Genomic DNA, 20625 nt, shown 5'->3' with positions numbered 1-20625 from the left:
TAAAAGTTAAATTTTTCTCTAAACAAATCAGAGACAAATTCAGACGGTTTCCATAGCGACGTGGATTTATTGCTTTCGCGTGACAAAAATTTTATTCTTTTGTTAAAATTGTCTTTATTATTGAGCTTGTGGTACCTTATAGGACCATTTGAAAAAGCTTCATGGCCATCGTGAAGCTACAGTTGCACAAAAGAAGATTACTTTGACTGATCTAAGTGGAGTACTGAATTTGAACCTGATGAAAATGCTTGTACCTGTCTACTCTGCTGACCTTTGCAGCTTTTCGTCTACAAAGCCATCTAATGGGTAAGAGCCCTTGTCATAATTTCTCATACTTTTCTTTCGGTATTTTTGCTCTGTCAAACAGTTCGTGGTAACGAGCTGTAGTAAGGAGCGACCCGGCTCAATAGTAACCGAAACTCCAAAAAATGGAATTTTGATGCCAATAGCTACATCAAAAGAATCGTATTCTTACGCTGACTCTAAATATATAAGTTTCATCAGGTTAAGTTATACCAATCAAAAGTTACGAGCCTGGGAAATTTGCCTTATTTTGGAAAATAGGGGAAAACACCCCCAAAAAGTTGAAGAATGTTAACGAAAACAACACCATCAGATTCAGTGTAAAAGAAAACCCTACTGTAGAAGTTTCAAGCTCCTATCTACAAAAATGTAGAATTTTGTATTTTTTCCCAGAAGACAGACGGATGCGTGTTTATTTGTTTGTTTTAAAATAAAGCAACGATTGAAGCTAGAACAATTTCAATCCTACATAATTAATGTCATCTGGAATAAAGACAATCTTCATTTGAATAAGTGAATTCTATTACTTCTACTTCTAACAACTAGTCACCGCAGCATGAAGCCGCCTGTTGCCAAAATAGCTGTGCATGCTCCTCCTTCATCCAATCTATTCAAAGCCTCACTCTTTACATCTTACAAGTAAGTTCCCATTTCCCTGAAATCTTTCTTTACTACATCCCCCTCCTCAACTGAGGAAGACCTGATTTCCGTGTAGCCTTAGACGGATGGCTGAAAAGGTTTTTTTTGTAGTTTTTATCTGTATAGACATAGCTCAGATATTAGCCAATCAGAAAATTATAGTGAAAATTCTCATTGGATTGGCCTTAACTAAGTTCAGACCGATTGAACCCCAGTTTCGTCTCGATCCAGTTCTTGACGCTAGCTTAATCTCTGTTGTGATTCCGGTAAATATCCTGCAAATACAAATATGCTCGAAAGGTCTTTGTAAAACAATTATTTAGGAGAAATTTACCTGCTTTTTATAGTTTAACTTCTAGTTTTAATTCGCCAGTTTCTTATACTTTCCTAGAAAATGGAGTGAGTCCTAGCCTAGGACAACCTGCTTTCCGTTTAGCCTTAGACGGATGGACGAAAAGGTTTTTCTTGCAGTTTTTATCTGTATAGATAAAGCGCAGATATTAGCCAATTGAAAAATTATATTAAGAATTCCCATTGGCTCGGCCTTAACTAAGTACAAACCGATTGAACTTCAGTTTCGTCTCGATCCAGTTTTTGACGCTAGCTTAATCTCTGTTGTGATTCCGGCAAATATCCTGTGAATACAAATATACTCGAAAGGTCTTTGTAAAAGAATTATTTAGGAGAAATTTACCTGCTTTTTATAGTGTAATTTCTAGTTTTAATTCGCCAGTTTCTTATACTTTCCTAGAAAATGGAGTGAGTCCCAGCCTAAGACAACCTGCTTTCCGTTTAGCCTTAGACGGATTGACGAAAAGGTTTTGCTTGCCGTTTTATCTGCATAGATAAAGCTCAGATATTAGCCAATTAGATAAATTATATTGAAAATTCTCATTGGCTCGGCCTTAACTAAGTACAAACCGATTGAACTTCAGTTTCGTCTCGACCCAGTTTTTGACGCTAGCTTAATCTCTGTTGTGATTCAGGCAAATTTCCGGCAAATCCAAATATGCTTGAAAGGTCTTTTTAAAATAATTATTTAGGCAAACTTTACCTGCTTTTTATACTATAATTTCTAGTTTTAATTTGCCAGTTTCTTATATTTTCCTAGAAAATGGAGTGATTCCCAACTGAGGACGACCTGCTTTCCGTTTAGCCTTAGACGGATGGACGAAAAGGTTTTTCTTTATCTGTATAGATAAAGCGCAGATATTAGCCAATTAGAAAATTATTTTGAAAATTCTAATTGGCTCGGCCTTAACTAAGTTCCAACCGATTGAACTTCAGTTTCGTCTCTCTGTTGTGATTCAGGCAAATTTCCGGCAAATCCAAATATGCTTGAAAGGTCTTTTTAAAACAATTATTTAGGCAAACTTTACCTGCTTTTTATACTATAATTTCTAGTTTCAGTTTGCCAGTTTCTTATATTTTCCTAGAAAATGGAGTGATTCCCAACCGAGGACGACCTTCTTTCCGTTTAACCTTAGACGGATGGACGAAAAGGTTTTTCTTTATCTGTATAGATAAAGCGCAGATATTAGCCAATTAGAAAATTATTTTGAAAATTCTAATTGGCTCGGCCTTAACTAAGCTCCAACCGACTGAACTTCAGTTTCGTCTCGATCCAGTTCTTGATGCTAGCTTAATTTCTGTTGTGATTCAGGCAAATTTCCGGCAAATCCAAATATGCTTGAAAGGTCTTTTTAAAACAGTTATTTAGGCAAACTTTACCTGCTTTTTATACTATAATTTCTAGTTTTAATTTGCCAGTTTCTTATATTTTCCTAGAAAATGGAGTGAGTCCCAACCGAGGACCTTAGACTGATTGACGAATAGGTTTTGTTTGCAGTTTTTATCTGAATAGATATAGCTGAAATATTAATCAGTTTCATAAATTAATAATTTGGTTTAATGGCGTTGTTATATACTTTAATTCAATAACAACCAGGAAAGTTCTAATGCCGTTACACTCTGAAATATCTAGATTTCAAATTGCATAATTATTATTCTATTTTTTAATTTCAAGTCATATGGTTGTAAATCTGTAATTTCAGTTAAATTAATATTTTTGCTGTTTATTGTTCCGTGGCTTTTCCTTTATCTGTTCAGAGTTATTTGCCAACTTATATAATTTTGCATGGGCCATAAATACTAAAACGATGCGACCACTCCTGGAGTAGGGACGATGTAACCTATGTTTTTGAAAAATAAAGAAATACGACGTTACTCAGATGAATTTTTTCCCAAAATCAAGGCTATAAACGACTTTCACAAGCCTTTGAGTCATCTGTATCATTTTTCAGGTCAGACTATCCAAGGGTGCTAATTTAAATGTGTGTAGCCGTTTTCAAGAAAAAAGTTATACATGCACTTACTAATTAAAACTTAAACTGTTACTAATTTAAAGAAAGTATATATGTGCACATATACAGATTTCTTTTAATGGGTGATGGTGTGAAACCAGTGACTATAAAACATCCGAGAGGGGCCTCCTTTGAGTTGGTATTTAGTGCTCTGGGGTTCTTTATAAGTGACAAAAGAGATCGAGGTGTAGTAAGTTGCCATTTTTGGCCAGTTTGAGCTACAAAGCGCAAATTTTGACCCTAATAATTTTGAGACAGCCTATAAATCGAATTATTAAAGCCCTCCCGGTGATTTGGCTGGAGTATGTTGCATTCCATCATTGTACATAAGGCTATATAATGTCCATATTAAATGAAAAATTATTGCAAATTTTTAAGTTTCATTTTAATATGTTGAAAGATTTCAGATTTATTCATTCATGTAGAGTATCGCGTAGTTCCACGGCAACATTTGATTGGGTTAGTCGATCGTTTGTGGGTAAGTAAGCTAAATTACCCTTCCCCCGTGCGAACATTTTAACTTTTCTAGGGTGGAAAGGGGCCTTAAGACAAATCTTTACGTTGGACTTTGATACACCCTTCCTGATCTTGTAGCTTTGAGTTGTTGATGTTTTTAAATTTAAGTGAACCTGAAACCTTAACTTTTTAGTTGTTTTGTAGTGGAAGTGTCTGCACAAAAGCCAACAAGGGTCGAAAGAAAGAACAAACAAGCAATAACAGTTGACAGCATATATTTTAACCCTAAACTTTGGAATTGGCTCAAAATTCTTCTCTCTTCTCATTCTTGCCCATTTATTTTAAGTATAAGTACTTATCCTGTAAATATTGCAAAGTGTGGGTTGATGTGCCGGTGTTACCAGAGCATTTAAAAAGAGAAAACTTCCTCCTGCTGCAAGTTTTGCAAGTGAATTTATAGTTCCTAATTGATGCTGATAGATCTACAAAACTACAAAGGGAGGGTCACTTTAATTTATGTTTAAGCCTCGTTATTGAGGAGATTAGTCTACGAGGCGTCAAATAAGGTATTTTTCTTCAAAAAAAGTGTTTTTTTTTACCATTATTTGAACCGATGATGAAAATTGTACTTCTCTTATAGCCAAAAAGAAAAACCGATCGTGAGTGCACCTGAAACCCCGATAGTAATGAACAGAGAATGGGAGAAAATGCTGGGTGTGCAACACCGTCGGACTGATGATGAGGAAGGCATAGCCATAGCTACGGATGTAACCTCCGAAGAGGGTGGATTTAACGACAGTGAAATATCAAGCAAGGGGACACTCTTAAGTATGGAGGACTCTGTCTTATCTGATAGTAAGCCATTTATCAAATACTAATTGAAACTGCGTGGCGTTGCTCAAGAACCTTTATAATGCTTAATTATGTAATTTTTGTATGATATCCCTAATTGCTTAATTCCTTTATATAACTTTTCTTTCAGTTACCACCCCACCCCCAAAGACTAACGTTTTTATTTTTGAGCTTCTGCAGCTGAGTTCCACCATTTCCTGTCGCAAATGAAAAAAGTCAGTCGTATAATACAAAAATGGTAGAGGGGGTAAAAATTTTAAGTTTAGTGTTCTTGCAGCTCTCCTACCCGCTTTGAATAAACCCTTATTTTTTATCTTCTGCCAGAAAATGTTAAGCACTGTCAGCGCTTTAAACAAATCATTATGCATTACTACTCCAGACAACCTCGTCGCTGGGGCTTGTATTAACGTGTCAGAAAGGGTAAAATGTGTGAAGTGTCGGCCCAATTGTTCTAATAGTTTCCGGTCGCATAGTTTTAACAAAATCTAAAACGAGTATTTAAATCATGGATCGAACAGGAGACCGGCTCTTTCTAAAGTAGATGTAACGATCGCTACGACGTGTAGCCAATTAAACCGATAATTCAAGCGTGGTATAAATTACAGTTCAACCGAAAATGCTCAAATTCTTCCCCTCCAATAAAACCCCCGAAAATGAGACAGTTGAGTATTACCTGCGAAGTCAAATATATCATGTTGAATTTAAAACGAATATCCGATTGCCCCCTAGTAATTTTTTACACCACTCACTGTTAATTACACCTCCAATAGACTCTCATCTTGCTATCAAGTACCCCAATTTCCTGTCGTAAATGGAAGACGCTGGCTCTTAATGCCTAAAACAGCAGAGGGTGAAAATTAAGAAATGCCCAGTTCTAAGTTTTGTGTAACTGTCTCAATTTATACATAGATATTTGAAAATCAATTCCTCAGCTACTTAAATGAACCCCATCTTTTTCATCTTCTACCAGCGAGGGTAATAAATTCAGTCAAGGTTTTAAACAAAGCTTGATGCATTACTACCCCCACCAACTCCGACGCCAGGAGTTTATATTCTTGTGCGAAGAAGGATAAAATGTTTTGTTTCTGCTCAGTTGGTCTGCTCCTTTCCCGTTGCAATATGTTAATAAAATCGAATATCTGGATATACCCCGTCCACAATTCTGGATATACCCCGAAATAAAGTTGCAATTCTGGATATGCCCCGTCCACCAAAAAAATTCCTTCCTATTCGTTTGCTTTCGATTTACCTACCTAGAGTCTTCAGCCCTATTGGTCTTCTAGATTAGGAATGCTGAGTGAACTGACAGACAAACAAACAAATGGGTTGCTCTAATCTATAGATAATTGCGTATAGGTAATCCTAAAGCAAATGCATAGGAAGGAATTTTTTGGTGAACGGGGTATATATAGAAGGGATGCAAATCAGTAAAAATATCGAGAAGTGGTGAGTTGCGGGTAAAATTTTAAAAACGTTGTCGTGGGCGTTACTCCTATCCCTTTGATCGTCCCTGTCTAGAAGATAAGGTACTAATTTGACCTCACTATTTACTACACGAGCTAATACTGATACTTAAAATGCTCAACCTGTCTAGAATTATATTCAGCACCAGTTTTTGTTTATGTATAAAAAAAGCGAAAATATTTGCTCACTACATTTAAAGTTTGCATATCAAATAAAGGAAGTAATTATTAACAATAAAAACTTAAGATAAATGTTTACGGTATAACCACCTGAATAAGAATCTAATGGGCAGGTAATGTTCTTACAAATAGCTCATAAATCCAAAGAATGATCTTCAGAGGATTGTTTCTGTACTTTTTGTTTCAACTGTGTAGTCACTGAAAGCCAATTGCCTTATAATATACATATCTATCTGGGATTGAGTCAGAACCTTTTGCAGTGACATCTAACTCGGGATCATAACAAGTATTTGTATACTTGTTATGAAAGTATTTTATATTTTAGTGAAACATTATCACCCTCAAAAATCAACACGCCGGCTTCATCACTATCATCTATCTACCCAAGCATTGTAATAAGTGGTGACAATATTGGATACGACTGCTTTTCGAACAATAGTACGACTCACAGTGATTTAGTCAGAAGTGGGTGCCAAATTATTTGTCAAGTATTTTTAAGATTAAGGGGGCTTTTTTGTTAGAAATGTTTAACGTAAAAATTACACCGTTTGAATGGATATTAGAGGTTGTTGTAGTGAAGGTAGGCCTACTTAAATCTTGTCCTTCCTCCCTTTCATAGGCTTGTTCCATGATTTTGACTTAAAATTAAAGAAACTGTTGCCTGAGAAGCGATTAATTATCCTAATTACTTTTTTTAGATCCTAGATCCTAAATATTTGATCTAGGCTAAATTACTTAAATACTTCAAATTCTTTTAAAGTTGCTTTTAAGTTTAGGTACTTATTCTGTTAATATGGGAAAGTGTGAGTTGATGTGTCAGTTTTACCAGAACATTTAAAAAGAGAAGACTACAAAACTTTGTGCATATGTTGCCGTGAATGTCCAAAATCTGGTTAATGTCTAAATTCACCGGTGAATGTCCGAAATTCATTTTTCTCTGCTTGGACTCCGTTAGCTTTGCGAATCAGCTTTTTCAGTCTTATGCAAGCTATGATGGTAAAAGTTATGTTAGATTTTATTGTGTTACTTTAGGTTAGGTTAGGTTAAATTTGGTTATAAATATCAGAAATAGGTTAGAAACCTAAGGTAACCAAACCAGACCTAATCTAACCTATCATAATCAAACCCTGCATTTAATTAAAAAAGTTGACTGGCAACGCTGACTAAATCCAAGAAGAAGAAAAAAGTGTTTCTTACATTCACCGGTGAATTTTGACATTCAGGAATGTTGTACATTCACGGTAACATATATATATATATATATATATATATATATATATATATATATATATATATATATATATATATAAATATCAAATAAAATTAGGTTATCTTTTAGGTTTAATATCGTCACATCATCAGCGACTTCAAGAATATATATCTTTGAAATCTGCAGAATATCGTTCAACAATGGATAGCTTTGATTTGTCGTCACGCAGTTTAGCTAGCAGAAATATTCCTTCAAAATGGCGACCGAAAGCAGTTCTCGTTGCTCACCTTCAAGAACACTCGAAAGCTGTTAATAGGTAATTCATCATCAAAAAGTTCGTAGTAACGAACTGTAGTAAGGAGCGACCCGGCTCAGTAGTAACTGAAACTCTAAAAAACGGAATTTCAATACCAATAGTTGCATCAAAAGAATCGCATTTTTATGCTGATTTTAAATGTATAAGTTTCACCATGTTTAGTCTTACCCATCAAAAGTTACGAGCTCTAGAAAATTTTTATTATTTTAGAAAATAGGGAAAAACACTCCCGAAAAGTCACTGAATCTTAACGAAAATTACACTATCAAATTCAGCGTATCAGAGAACCCTACTGTAGAAGTTTCAACCCCTTATCTGCAAAAATGTGTAATTTTGTATTTTTTGCCAGAAGACAGATCACGGATTCGTGTTTATTTGTTTGTTTTTTGTTTTTTTTTTTTCCAGGGGTGAACGTATCGACCCAGTGGTCCTACAGTGTCGTGAGAGGGCTCATTCTGACGGAAATTAAAAGTTTGGTACCCTTTTTAAGTGACCAAAAAAATTGGAGGGCACCTAGGCCCCTCCCACGCTCGTTTTTCTTTCAAGGTCAGCTGTTCAAAATTCTGAGATAGCCATTTTGTTCAGCATAGTCGAAATAACTAGTAATTATGTCTTTCGGGACGAATTAATCCTCCATAGTCCCTGAGGGAGGGTATGCAAGCTACAAACTTCGACCATTGTTTATATATAGTAAGAGTTATTGGGAAGTGTACAGACGTTTCCAGGGGTATTTTTTCGTGTTGGATGGGGGGAGGGGGTTACGTGGGAGTATCTTTCCATGGAGGAATTCATCATGAGGGAAGAGAATTTCCATGAAGGGCTGCAGGATTTTCTAGCATTATTTAAAAAAAAATGAGAAAATAAATAAAAGAAAATTTTCAGCTGGAAGTAAGGAGCAGCATAAAACCTAAAAAGAACAGAAATTATTACGTAAATAAGGGGGTTCATCTCCTCCACAATACCTTGGTGTTTGCGCTAAAGTATTTTGAGTAATTTCAACTATTTATTCTACGGCCTTTGTGATTCAGGGGTCATTCTTAAATAATTGGGACAAAATTCAAGCTTTAGTGTAAAGAGTGAGGTATTGACGAGGGTGCGAACCCCCAAATTTACATAATAAAAATATACAAATAAAGAAAATCGTTACGTAAGTTAATTCGTACGTTACGTATATTTATTACTAATAAAAACGTTCGTAAAAAAACAAAAAGTTTTAGTTGGCTTTTTAAGTAACCAAAAATTAAAGGGCAACTAGGCCTCCTCCCCCCTCCCCTTTTTATCAAAATCGTCCGATCAAAACTATGAGAAAGCTATTTAGCCGAAAAAAAAATTATATGCAAATTTTGTTTTAATTATTTATGTGCGGTGAGCCAAAATCAAAAATTGCATTAATTCAAAAACGTTCAGAAATTAAATAAAAAAAAAAGTTTTTTTAACTGCAAGTAATGAGCGACATTAAAACTTAAAACGAACAGAAATTATTCCTTATATGAAAGGGGTTGTCCCCTCCTCAACGCCTCGCTCATTACGCTTAAGTCTTTTATTATTTTGAAAAGTAGAGTTGTGAGAAAGAATCGAACTTTATTGTAAAGAGCCAGGCGTTCAGGAGGGGACAACCCCTTCATATACGGAATAATTTATGTTCGTTTTAAGTTTTAATATCGCTCCTTATTTGCAGTTAAAAAAACTTTTTTTCTTATCCCTAAAAAAATCGAATGTTTATATTGTTATTTAAATCTACGTTAAAATATAAATAGGTATTAGTTCAAATGTGTCAACTATTTTGATTCTCTTTGTGCTGGGAAACGAATGTGGCACTTAGAAACACCCCTTGTGGTACAAGCTCCGAACGAACAACTAGCTTTCACACTTTTTTTGCACTTCCTTGGATAGCTTTGCGTGATGTGTAGAATTATATGATTGTGTAACTACAATGAAGTGTAAAATTTAAGAGTAGGCAATTATAATATTAGTGTTATTTTTCATAAGAATCTGCCATCTGATGGACTCAAACCCACGACCTACTGCATTCGATAGGCTTATTTTAACGCCTTTCAGACGATTGTTACCTTTGACTGGAGAAGCTTTTTATTTTTCTGTTTTCAGTCAAAATTAGGTATTTTTCAAACCAAATTAGGTGTTTTTTTTATAGCAAAACCGTTGGATACCCCCCAAAAACGTTGTTGAGGTGCCAGCACCCTTTGACATTATGCGTTCAGTTTTCCTCCAAGCCCTTTGAACACCTACAAAGATATTCCGGATAAAATGCTTGCTCTCTAAGTATTTAGTTGTGTCAAAATAAATTACACAAAAGAATTAATCAGATGGAATATAACTTCTCGCTCTTTTTACTGGTTTGAAATTTCCCACAGAATCCATTCAGGCTTTTAAAAGGCGTGGCTGTTGGCTTGCCTTTCTGGCATGCGCTTAAGAAGTCATTTCATTGGTTTACAAATGTATGTTACAGACGTAATAACACCTTTTACATGTAAATATTATAATAAAATATTTATTCACTTTCTAGAACAGCTTCCATTCTACATTTATGTTTTAATTTTCTGTTCATAAATTCATTTACAGGAGGAAGGGAACATCCTCCTGTTCCCTTCCTTCCTGGGAACTGTGCACTTCCAAAAACATTTATTTTTAGGAATTGCCTCTTGAAAAAAGTCTTTTAAATGATAGACTAAATCATAGGGTGCATGTACCCCCCCCCCCCGAGTTTGTGAAAAAGAATCTCAAGGCTTTTAATTGCCTTCACAATTCCTAATATATTTTTTTCCAGTTTGTATGATTTTGGTGGCTCTCTTTTTCGATCAGCCCTTTTTTCTTTTCTTTTTTATTGTTTTGATCATACTGAATATTCATTCGCAATCAATGCATTTTCATTTTTTTTTTTAATTCTAAGTAACAACTGAAAAAATTATTTTTCGACTTCTTTTTCCTGTAAAATTTATGCACGTAGTCTTTTTCTGGAATTATTGTCTATTTTTGGTTATATATTTTTGGTGGTTCTCTTTTTCGATCAGTCCTTTTTTCTTTTCTTGTTTAATTGTTTTGATCATAATGGATAATCATTGGAAATCAATGCATTTTTTTTTTTTTTTTTACTTTTCATTCTCAGCAACAACAGCTGAAATATTAGCTTTTCTGGAATTATTGTCTCTTATAGACCCATGAGATAAAAGCCGTCCTGGCCGAGTGGGTTGGTGCGCTGGATTCGGGATCCCTTGTCTGAGAGGACGCGGTTTCGAATCCCAGTGTACCCAGTTCTTCAGTTTGGGACGGGGGTCAGTGGCGAGACTCTTTAAGCTTAGCCAGAGTCGACCCAGCTCTAAATGGGTACTTGGAGAAATCTGGGGAAGGTAAACAGGAAGGGTGTGCGAAAGCACAGGATGGCTGGCCCCCAACCCCCCATTGAACTTACTGGCTGAAGGGCCAAGAAACGGAGATCAGCACCGCCGGTACGGACTGTAAAGTCTAATGCCGTATCCTTTACCTTTCAAGAGATAAAAGGTTTCTCTGGATGAAAAGACTGATTCGTTATCAGCTTTCAGTATATTTTATATTTTTTCGATATCAAATAATTCTTAAGCCGATGTTCGTCCGAAACGTGAGGCAGAGATGTAAGTGAAGGAAAGTCAGTTTCGCTATTTTGACAAAACTGTTGTTAAGCTAGGTGCTCAAGAAAGTCGAAAACCGTTTCTTCAGCAGGATTTCCTTCAATCTGAGGAAAATTTACTTTCTAGTGTCGAATATTTGGTATATTTCTGTTTAAAATTCTTTTTTGGGGCTAGTGGTGTGTATTTTGAATTATCAAAAGTTTTCTGTGGTTGGTTGCTACGTACAATTTCCCGGAAGTGTCCTTAGACGGTACTCTTGAGCGGAGAGTAAGCGCCTTCAGCGTTTTACTTTGCTCTAAATATCTTGAAATGTTCACAAGAATGACCACCTGGATTCGCTTCTGACGGCCGATGTTTAGTTCGCTTACTTTCGCTTGAACTTTTTGGGGGAATAGACGGCAACGCTTCATTCGTCATTGGGTTTTCTCAGAACATGGCCGAGTCAACGCACTCTTCTCTGTAAACAATCGCGGCAGTGGGGCAATGTTCCAGCCACAGCGATGCCCGTCAACTTTTAAGATTATGTCGGGGTATCGTATCGTCAGGATTCTTTGTAGACAGCAGTGTTTAAAACTTCCATATTATGGTGATGAGACGCCTTCAATAGCTAAGTGTTGATTACATTGAAGAGAACAGACCTGACAGCCACTGTTTAGACAGAAATTCTTGTCTTCATAATATTCTCTTTTTACTGGAAATTTTCTAGTAGAATTTTAGAAAATTTAAATGTGAATAAGATACTAGTCTGAATTCCCATAGTGACGTGTCTTGCTTTTTTTTCTTATTTTTTTGACAAAATTTGCATCCGCCAGATAATAGCTTTAAAAAGTCCACGAACCATTTGTATCAAAGAGTTCGTGGTAATGAACTGTAGTAAGGAGCGACCCGGCTCAATAGTAACCAAAACTCAAAAAAAATGGAATTTTGATACCAATAGTTACATAAAAAGAATCGCATTTGAAATCTTAAATATTTCAAACAGTTCGTGGTAACGAACTGTAGTAAGGAGCGACCTGGCTCAATAGTAACCGAAACTCTAAAAAATGGAATTTTGATACCAATAGTTACATCAAATAAATCGCATTTTACTGCTGATTTTAAATATATAAGTTTCATCAAGATTAGTCTTACCCATCAAAAGTTACGAGCCTGAGAAAATTTGCCTCATTCTAGAAAATAGGGGAAGACACGCCCTAAAAGTCATATAATCTTAACGAAAATCACACCATCAGATTCAGCGTATCCGAGAACCCTATTGTAGAAGCTTCAAGGTCCTATCTACAAAAATGTGGAATTTCACATTTTTTGCCAGAAGACAGATCACGGATGCGTGTTTATTTGTTTTTTTTTTTTTTTTGTTTTTTTTCCCAGGAGTGATCGTATTGACTGAGTGGTCCTAGAATGTCGCGAGAGGGCTCATTCTAACGGAAATTAAAAGTTCTAGTGCCCTTTTTAAGTGAACAAAAAAATGGAGGGCACCTAGGCCCCCTCCCACGCTAATTTTTTCCCAAAAGTCAGCGGATCAAAATTCTGAGATAGCCATTTTATTCACCATAGTCAAAAATTCTTTGGGGACAACTTGCTCCCCCGCAGTCCCCGCGGGAGGGGCTGCAAGTTACAAATTTTGACCTGTGTTTACACTATAGTAATGGTTACTGGGAAGTGTGCAGACGTTTTCAGAGGTATTTTTTTGGTTTAGGGGGAGAGTTGAGGGGGGGTTACGTGGGAAGATATTTCCATGGAGGAACCTCTCATTGGGGAAGAGAATTTCAATGAAGGGGGTATTATTTGCCCCCTGAGGGCAAAAAAAAACTGGGGATTTTCTAGCATTATTTGAAAAAACAATGAAAGAAAAAATATGAAGTTTTTTCTACTGAAAGTAAGGAGCAGCATTAAAACTTAAAACGAACAAAAATTATTACGCATATGAGGGCTTTACCTCCTCATAATGCCTCAATCTTTACGCTAAAGTATTTTTAGTAATTTCAACTATTTATTCTACGGCCTTTGTGATTCAGAGGTCATTCTTAAGGAATTGGGACAAAATTTAAGCTTTAGTGTAAAGAGCGAGGTATCGACGAGGGGTGAACCCCCTCATATAAGCAATAAAACATACGAATATAGAAGTTCGTTACGGAAGTTAATTCGTAAGTTACGTATATTTTTTACCAATGAAAATATTCGTAAAAAATTAAAAGTTCTAGTTGCCTTTTTAAGTAATCAAAAAACTGGAGGGCAACAAGGCCTCTTCCCTTGCTCCTTTGTCGTAAAATCTTCAGGTTAATTGCAATTAATTAATATGAAAATTTTGTTTTTATTATTTATGTGCGGAGAGCCAAGATCAAAACATGCATCAATTCAAAAACGTCCAGAAATTAGATAAAAAAAAACTAATTTTTTTGAATGAAAGTAAGGAGCAACATTAAAACTTAAAACGAACAGAAATTACTCCGTATATGAAAGGGGCTTTTCCTCCTCAACGTCCCGCTCTTTACGCTAAAGTTTCTAACTCTTTTAAAAAGTAGAGTTAAGAGAAATAGTCAAACTTTAGCGTAAAGAGCGAGGCGTTGAGGAGGAAAAGCCCCTTTCATATACGGAGTAATTTCTGTTCGTTTTAGGTTTTAATGTTGCTCCTTACTTTTATTTAAAAAACTAGTTTTTTATTTAATTTGGCATCAGAACCAAACTTTTTCAAGAGACAAATTGACATTCTGGGTCATAAAATATCCTTGTACACATTAATAACATAATAATAAACTACTGATGCCTCTATATTATATTGTCAATGTGGTGCCATCGCGAAGAGGCCTCCTAAAGAAAGAAAATTCAATTAACTCTTATCTGTCCCCTCATGTGAGTCTTGAGGAGATTGAAGAAAAAGAGAGATTCTTGTCACCTGACTTAAGGTTCCACCCTTGAAAGACGATAAGACCCTATAGATTTTTGTACCTCATATACACTATACCCCAATTTATTTTATTTTGTTATTTTTCAGGAGTTTTTTCCTTTTCAATCATCCTTGTGTCTAGCGGCGGGTAAACCCAGCAAAAGACGAAAATATTCCGTTGGGGATTATAGTTTGCGTTATTTATTTTTACATAACGTCTTTTACACATTTTTAGTAGCTTTACTTTGCCACTAGCTTTAACATAATATTGAAGGTTTATTCTTATAAAAAAAATAATAATAAGCACATTAAGTGAACTACTATTAGTTTCACTCAGTGTACTAGAAAAATTCGTTGAGTTCTTGCTCGTTAAAAAAAAAAAAATATATAAAACGTCATCATAAATTATCTTTAGTTATTCACGTAATATACTTCTGGCATATCTATTGATTTAGTATTTAGTTTTTTCTTATTGAACTTCAGTAAAAAGGAATGCTAATCTTTTTCGTATCAAGTAAACTAATTCTGGTCAATTTTATTTATATCAGGTAAGAATTTTGTTATAAAATATGTTTTATGCAAAGACCAATCCGAAAGAGACCCAAAAGAAAAATGTAGTTATTTTCCTTCAAAATTTGGCACTGTTTTCTGAATTTAAACTTAATTCTGAGGTATTATCTTTACATGGGAATGGAGTAGAGCAGTGTCGACACAAATAAACTTTGAGCAATGACCCAGAATGAAACGAAAAAATCTTCAGAAAAATTAAAAGGAAAGGAACAAATTTTTATTTATTTTGATTCAGAATTGGCATTATAACTTAGTGATAGTTTATTCTAATTGTCGTTTGTGTTGTAGTTCTTTTTATTGTTCTTGAACTTTAACTCCTAAATCTTGCAATATTATTATTATTTTCTCTTATTATTTTTGTATTATTTTGGTGTTTTTTTATATTTGGTGTTTTTTTATATTATTTTGGTGTATTATTTTCTCTTATTTAAGACAGTGACGAAATTTAGCCTTAATTAACATGTCTGTAGAGCTATGTTTTGTTAATTTCAGACTAGTGTGTATTCCAGATACAAGCTTCTTTGCATCTGCTTCTTCAGATGGCACCGTTAAACTCTTTGATGCTATCCGATTCGAAGCCAACACTGTTGCCAATCGTTCTCGTCAGACATATGATCGATGCAATGGTGACCCTGTCACCTCATTAGCAGCTAGCAAGGATAAGTTACTGTTGGCAACTGAAAAGGGTCATATGCAAGTTCTTAGGTAAGCATTATAGTGATTGTTGCTATCTGCTCTCATCAGACTTGTGATAATTAGGCTTTGATAACTGATGCAATGTTGCAAGTCGTTACAACAATTTTCATTATTAGTTCCAACCAAATCTATGACCGACGTTCCTGTAATCCTCCTAGTACATTAAAAGCTTCTATATTAAAAGCTTTAACCTGATTAGGCTAATTAGCCTAATTAATCTAATTAACCTAATTAGGCTTTGATAACTTATGCAACGTTGTAAGTCGTTAAAACAATTTTCATTAATAGTTCCCACCAAATCTATGATCGACGCTCCTGTAATCCTCCTATTACATTAAAACCTTTTCTTTCCTAGCACCCCGATTTTAGGTTATTCCTAGAAAGTGGTAAGGGTCTAACCTCTGCGGTTTTTACGGAAAGTGTGGAAATTAGACCGGATTGATGAATACGACTTTGCATTTTGGAAAGCTTCGTAGAACTCTTGCCTGGGGCCAAAAATCTATTGTTTCTACCCATTTCTGTTCGCGATTTCAGCGGAGTTTATCATTCGGTTTTTGCACTTGGGATTGCGGTAGAGAAATGGTATCAGATGTGCCTCTTAAACTTTAAAAGTTCTCTCATTGCTAAAGAGATTAGAGTTTATCCTTTGCTCCTTTCTAAGTGATGACATTAGAAACTTGGCCTACGGCAAAAAAGTTAAGCTTTTGAACTAAGACAGATAGATTTTTTTTCGACGGCAGTTGATAGATCTTGATGGATCAAAGTATATGTCATCCATTTTTTGGTAGAAAAATTTCTTCATGAGATATACCAGTTTTAAAGTTTAAAGGGGCTGACAACTTCAGTAGTAAGGTACGCGCTGAAACCAAAAATAGACCGATACCAGTTGTTAGACATATAGGGGAGTTTTAAGTAACAGTTGGCCAGGCACGTACGCAGTATTTTTTTCGGAGGGGGGGTGAAATCCTTCGAAACAGCAGATATAAAGTAGCACTTTTTTTTAATTAGCAATGCAAAAAGCACTTATATCGGAAAATACAGATTAACTTTAATCTGTAGTATTGTAGCGGATGGAGGGGGAAGAAGACTGAAGCTTCAAAAGTACGTTTTAGGCTCAGGTTGTGTTCATAGCGATTTAGAACCAGTGATTAATCTATTATATCCCACTGAAAGGGAAATTTTAGGGTTAACAGTGCAATATGGGTGCTGTGGAGGGGTAGTTCTTCTATTGCAAAAACATTGATTTTAATGAAAAATGATATTTTCCAAAATTGATCCATTAAAAGCTGTACTTTATCCTGAAAAGGGGGAATAAACGCCCTAAAATCAAGGATAATTCTTTTTTGCTGTGGAAAGCAAACTCTCCTTACAAGAGAAAATAACAGTACAATTGCTAATTATTTCAAGAGGGTAAAAAGATAGACAGAAAATGGGTTAATAATTGGGCAGTGACTTGACCGGATAATTGCATGCTGTAAAATCCCCAAAAAAGGCTTCACACATGTATCTAGATTCTTAATAAATGTCCTACTTTTGCCAGAAATCCCAAGAAACCATGGGGAAATTAAACATTTCACTAAATTTCGGGGGCCCGGGCCCGAAGCCCCCCCCCCCCTGCGTACATGCCAGCAGCTGGCTATTATCTCATAATCATCTTCGGCAATGAGGGGTTCGCAACTTTTGCTAGTTGGTGTACTTATTATTTGTTTCCGTTGTGTGTGATCTGATGGTAAGACCAATTTGCAACGGAAATAAGTACCGCCAGTAGGGACTGTTAATTTCAATGCCCCTTTCTTTACTTTTTACTGTACATTGCTGAGACTCCTGCTTATGTTTCTCGTCAGACGTAGCATTGGTGCAGCTTAGCTAATCCTTGCTAATCGATGGAATTTTACTAATCATTACGGTGATTCTCGCTAATCATTCTCGCAAAACGCTACGATCAATCCAACAGTGCTAAATGTTCGCTGCTGAAACGTTCCTCCTACGATTCGTTTATTAATCTTATCAATACGTCAAAAATGCAGAAAGTTTTCCCGGATACTCCAATTCCTCGGGCAAAAATATGAAGGATTTGTTATTGTATCATTCAAAAGTGTCTAATATAGGCGTTGACGTAAGCGTGGTAGTGATTCCTAATATTTTTCTCGTCGAACGTAGCATTCATGTGGCATTGCTGATCCTTGCGAATCAATGCGGCGTTACTGATCGTTTTCGGCGATTCTCACTAATCATTCTCGCAAAACGCATGATCAATTCAACGTTGCTAATCGTTTGTTGCTAAAACGTACCTCCCAATATCCCTTTTTTCAATTCCAGCTATACTTTAAAAATGCAGAAAGTTTTTCCCGATACTCCAAGTCAGAGGGAAAAATTAAAAAGGATCTGTTGTTGTATAATTCAAATAGTGTCCAATGTAAGCTTTTAGGGAAGCATTGCAGTCGTTCATATATATATATATATATATATATATATATATATATATATATATATATATATATATATATATATATGAATGAATGTTCTTTATTACCTATCTATAAACAAAACAATGAAAACGATGGAATAGAATACAAGAACGAAAATAAATAAAAGCATATCATAAAGATATACACAAATTACTAATAATACCAAATCTAAAATAGTACGCCCTTCCATGGGTGAGACAAGGACTGGTTACTCAGTTTCTGAAACTATTCCTCTCCGGCCTGAACTGGTTTCAACGTACCCAAATGGTTAACGATGGACCACCGAGGGGCCTGAATCAAAAACTCCGCGTACTTAAAATAGCACTTTCGCACCACTCGCCTATCAGACTGAGTAAAAGTGTCCCAAAATGGGTCTAATATTGAATATGATTTAATGAATATGGAGAGCCACACTATTATACATTTGAGAAAGGACTTTCCGTTTCAGATTAAGCTGCGATGTAATCACACTAGCATAAGCAATTCTAAGTTTGCGTTAAACATTCCGAAGCAAAAGCTTTCGTGTATTCTTAATCGAAGACGCAATCGTGAGATCTAAATATGTTAGTACAGTGGTGGGGGCTACCTCACTATCACCTAGACAGACACTATCGTCGCATAACTACTGTGTAAATTAAAAAAGAGGACTTGGGACTTTACAGCTTTCATACTTAGTCCTATTTACATATATCAATCAGATAAGTTATAAAAACTCCGTTGAAAACTAGCTATTTACCGGTACGGATTTAACAGATCGTCCACATAACAAAGCACTGATGTATCCAACCTTTTTGAAATGTCCGTTTCCAGTTCCAAGTCGATATCATGAGAACCAGATACCAATAAGCGAAGGATGTGTAGTTTCTTCCTACCTGATCCCCGCAGTTTAAGGGAGAAGCCACTCCCGACCGGTACAACGGCCCTTGCGACAAAAAACTCCGCTCTTTTGCCTGCTTATTAGTAAAATGGAAATATATTCAAGTTATTAAGTCTTTGTATGAAAATCTCTTTACTTAATAAATCACTAATTCCCAAGGGAATTGTACTCGTATATCAAAACTATCAATTAGCCAATAAATAAAAATAGTCCGATTATGAATGAATTTTCAATATATGTTTACAGGGAAATCACACAAGCTTAAGCTTACTGTATTAATAGGTTATATCTAAAAATAAGTTGTTTACCCAATTAACTCTCAAATAAAACCGAAATAAAACTTTGAAAGTCTCAAATAAGACTCTCAAATATATAGATATATCGATGTTTTCTTTGGCTAGACCCCCATCGGAATCTTTACACTGACATACTTAAACTCGACCGTTCAAATAATTTAGGATTTGAGATATGGAGGTCTTGAGACCTAAGACTTCTAAAGAACTACATCATCGCCTCATAGACTGAAGAATCATCAATCATAGAATGAAAAAAATAAATGAAATAACAGCATAAATGCAGTAAAATTTAAATATTTTTTTACTGCTAGTGTCCACATTATCTGACATGAAATGGATAGATTTTCAGGTCCCAATAACATCCCTCTTGGCTACTGAAGACTGAAGAAATATGAAATAAGCATTTTAGCTATTTGTTGTTTCCGGAAGAAATGTAAAATAATGATGTTTTTTTTATTTATTTATTGTTTAGTATTATGGTATTAGTGTTGTCGGTGGTCAATTGTTTTTTTTTGAAGGATTTTATTTTCTCTATCTCCCCTATTGATAAGCTTTGTTTTTTAGGGAGGTAGCAAGGTTTCTTTGTTTATTATGTGTTTTTTCAATAAACCCTTCTTCTTCTCCTCTTCTCTCTCAATAGCAATATTTTTGTTTAGTATTGAAAATTCACGATTTCTCCATCGCTCCAAATAGATTCCTCAAAACTATGTTGGGTGTATAATTTAGAACTGAGCTAATTTTTCCTAAAATATTAATTTCTTTTTTAGCCTTGAAAATTCTCGATTAATCATGTCTCAATCACGTCAACTAGATGAAAACAATGAAGGTGGGACTGTAGATGTCTCTTATTGTCCGTCAAATCATGGGAACATTTTTGCATATGCTACCGCATTCGGCGATATTATTGGTTGGGACTTAAGAACTCCTGACGTAGCTTGGAGGCTAAAACATTCATTAAGGGATGGTAAGTTAGTTTTGCATTACGCCTTTGCAATGTGATACCATATTTGGCAATATTGTTGCCTTGGACTTGATGACTTCTGGCGTAGCCCAGAGGTTAAGCATTCATTAAAGGATGGTAACGGATTTTCGCTTAGGCTAAATCTTTGGCATGGATTTAAGGATTTAAGGATTGACTTACTTGACTTAATCCTCCATCTGACTTTGCCCAAGCATCGAAAGAGCAGACCATATCCTCCCTCAGGACACTCGGTCATGAGTAGCCGCGGGTGCATTTTCAGGTCTAATTCCTGCCTTGCCTAGGAACTGATGTAGACTATCGGACCAACTAGTTCTTGGACGGCCACGTAATTGGTTCCATCTTGGCAGCCGTTGGGTCAAAATTTTTGGTGATGTGACAGGGGGTTTCTTTTGGTATTCGGAGGATATGGCCATACCATGTCAGCGCACGTTGCGCAACCTGCAC

At 35.5% G+C, this 20625-nt stretch overlaps 1 protein-coding gene across 1 annotated transcript in view; it reads left to right on the top strand.

Moving 5' to 3' along the window:
- Positions 1-20625, top strand: part of LOC136025408 (phosphoinositide 3-kinase regulatory subunit 4-like) — a 74679-nt gene that overhangs the window by 21406 nt on the left and 32648 nt on the right. The window contains exons 5-9 of the mRNA XM_065701422.1: positions 143-306; positions 4402-4616; positions 7596-7782; positions 15355-15567; positions 19967-20163. Coding sequence (XP_065557494.1) covers positions 143-306; positions 4402-4616; positions 7596-7782; positions 15355-15567; positions 19967-20163 — 976 coding nt within the window. The remainder of the gene's footprint in view (positions 1-142; positions 307-4401; positions 4617-7595; positions 7783-15354; positions 15568-19966; positions 20164-20625) is intronic.

The sequence above is a fragment of the Artemia franciscana genome, chromosome 3 (genome assembly GCF_032884065.1).
Source record: "Artemia franciscana chromosome 3, ASM3288406v1, whole genome shotgun sequence".
NCBI lineage: Eukaryota > Metazoa > Arthropoda > Branchiopoda > Anostraca > Artemiidae > Artemia > Artemia franciscana.
Note: the sequence above shows the minus strand (reverse complement) of the source record. Positions and strands in the feature narration are given on the sequence as shown.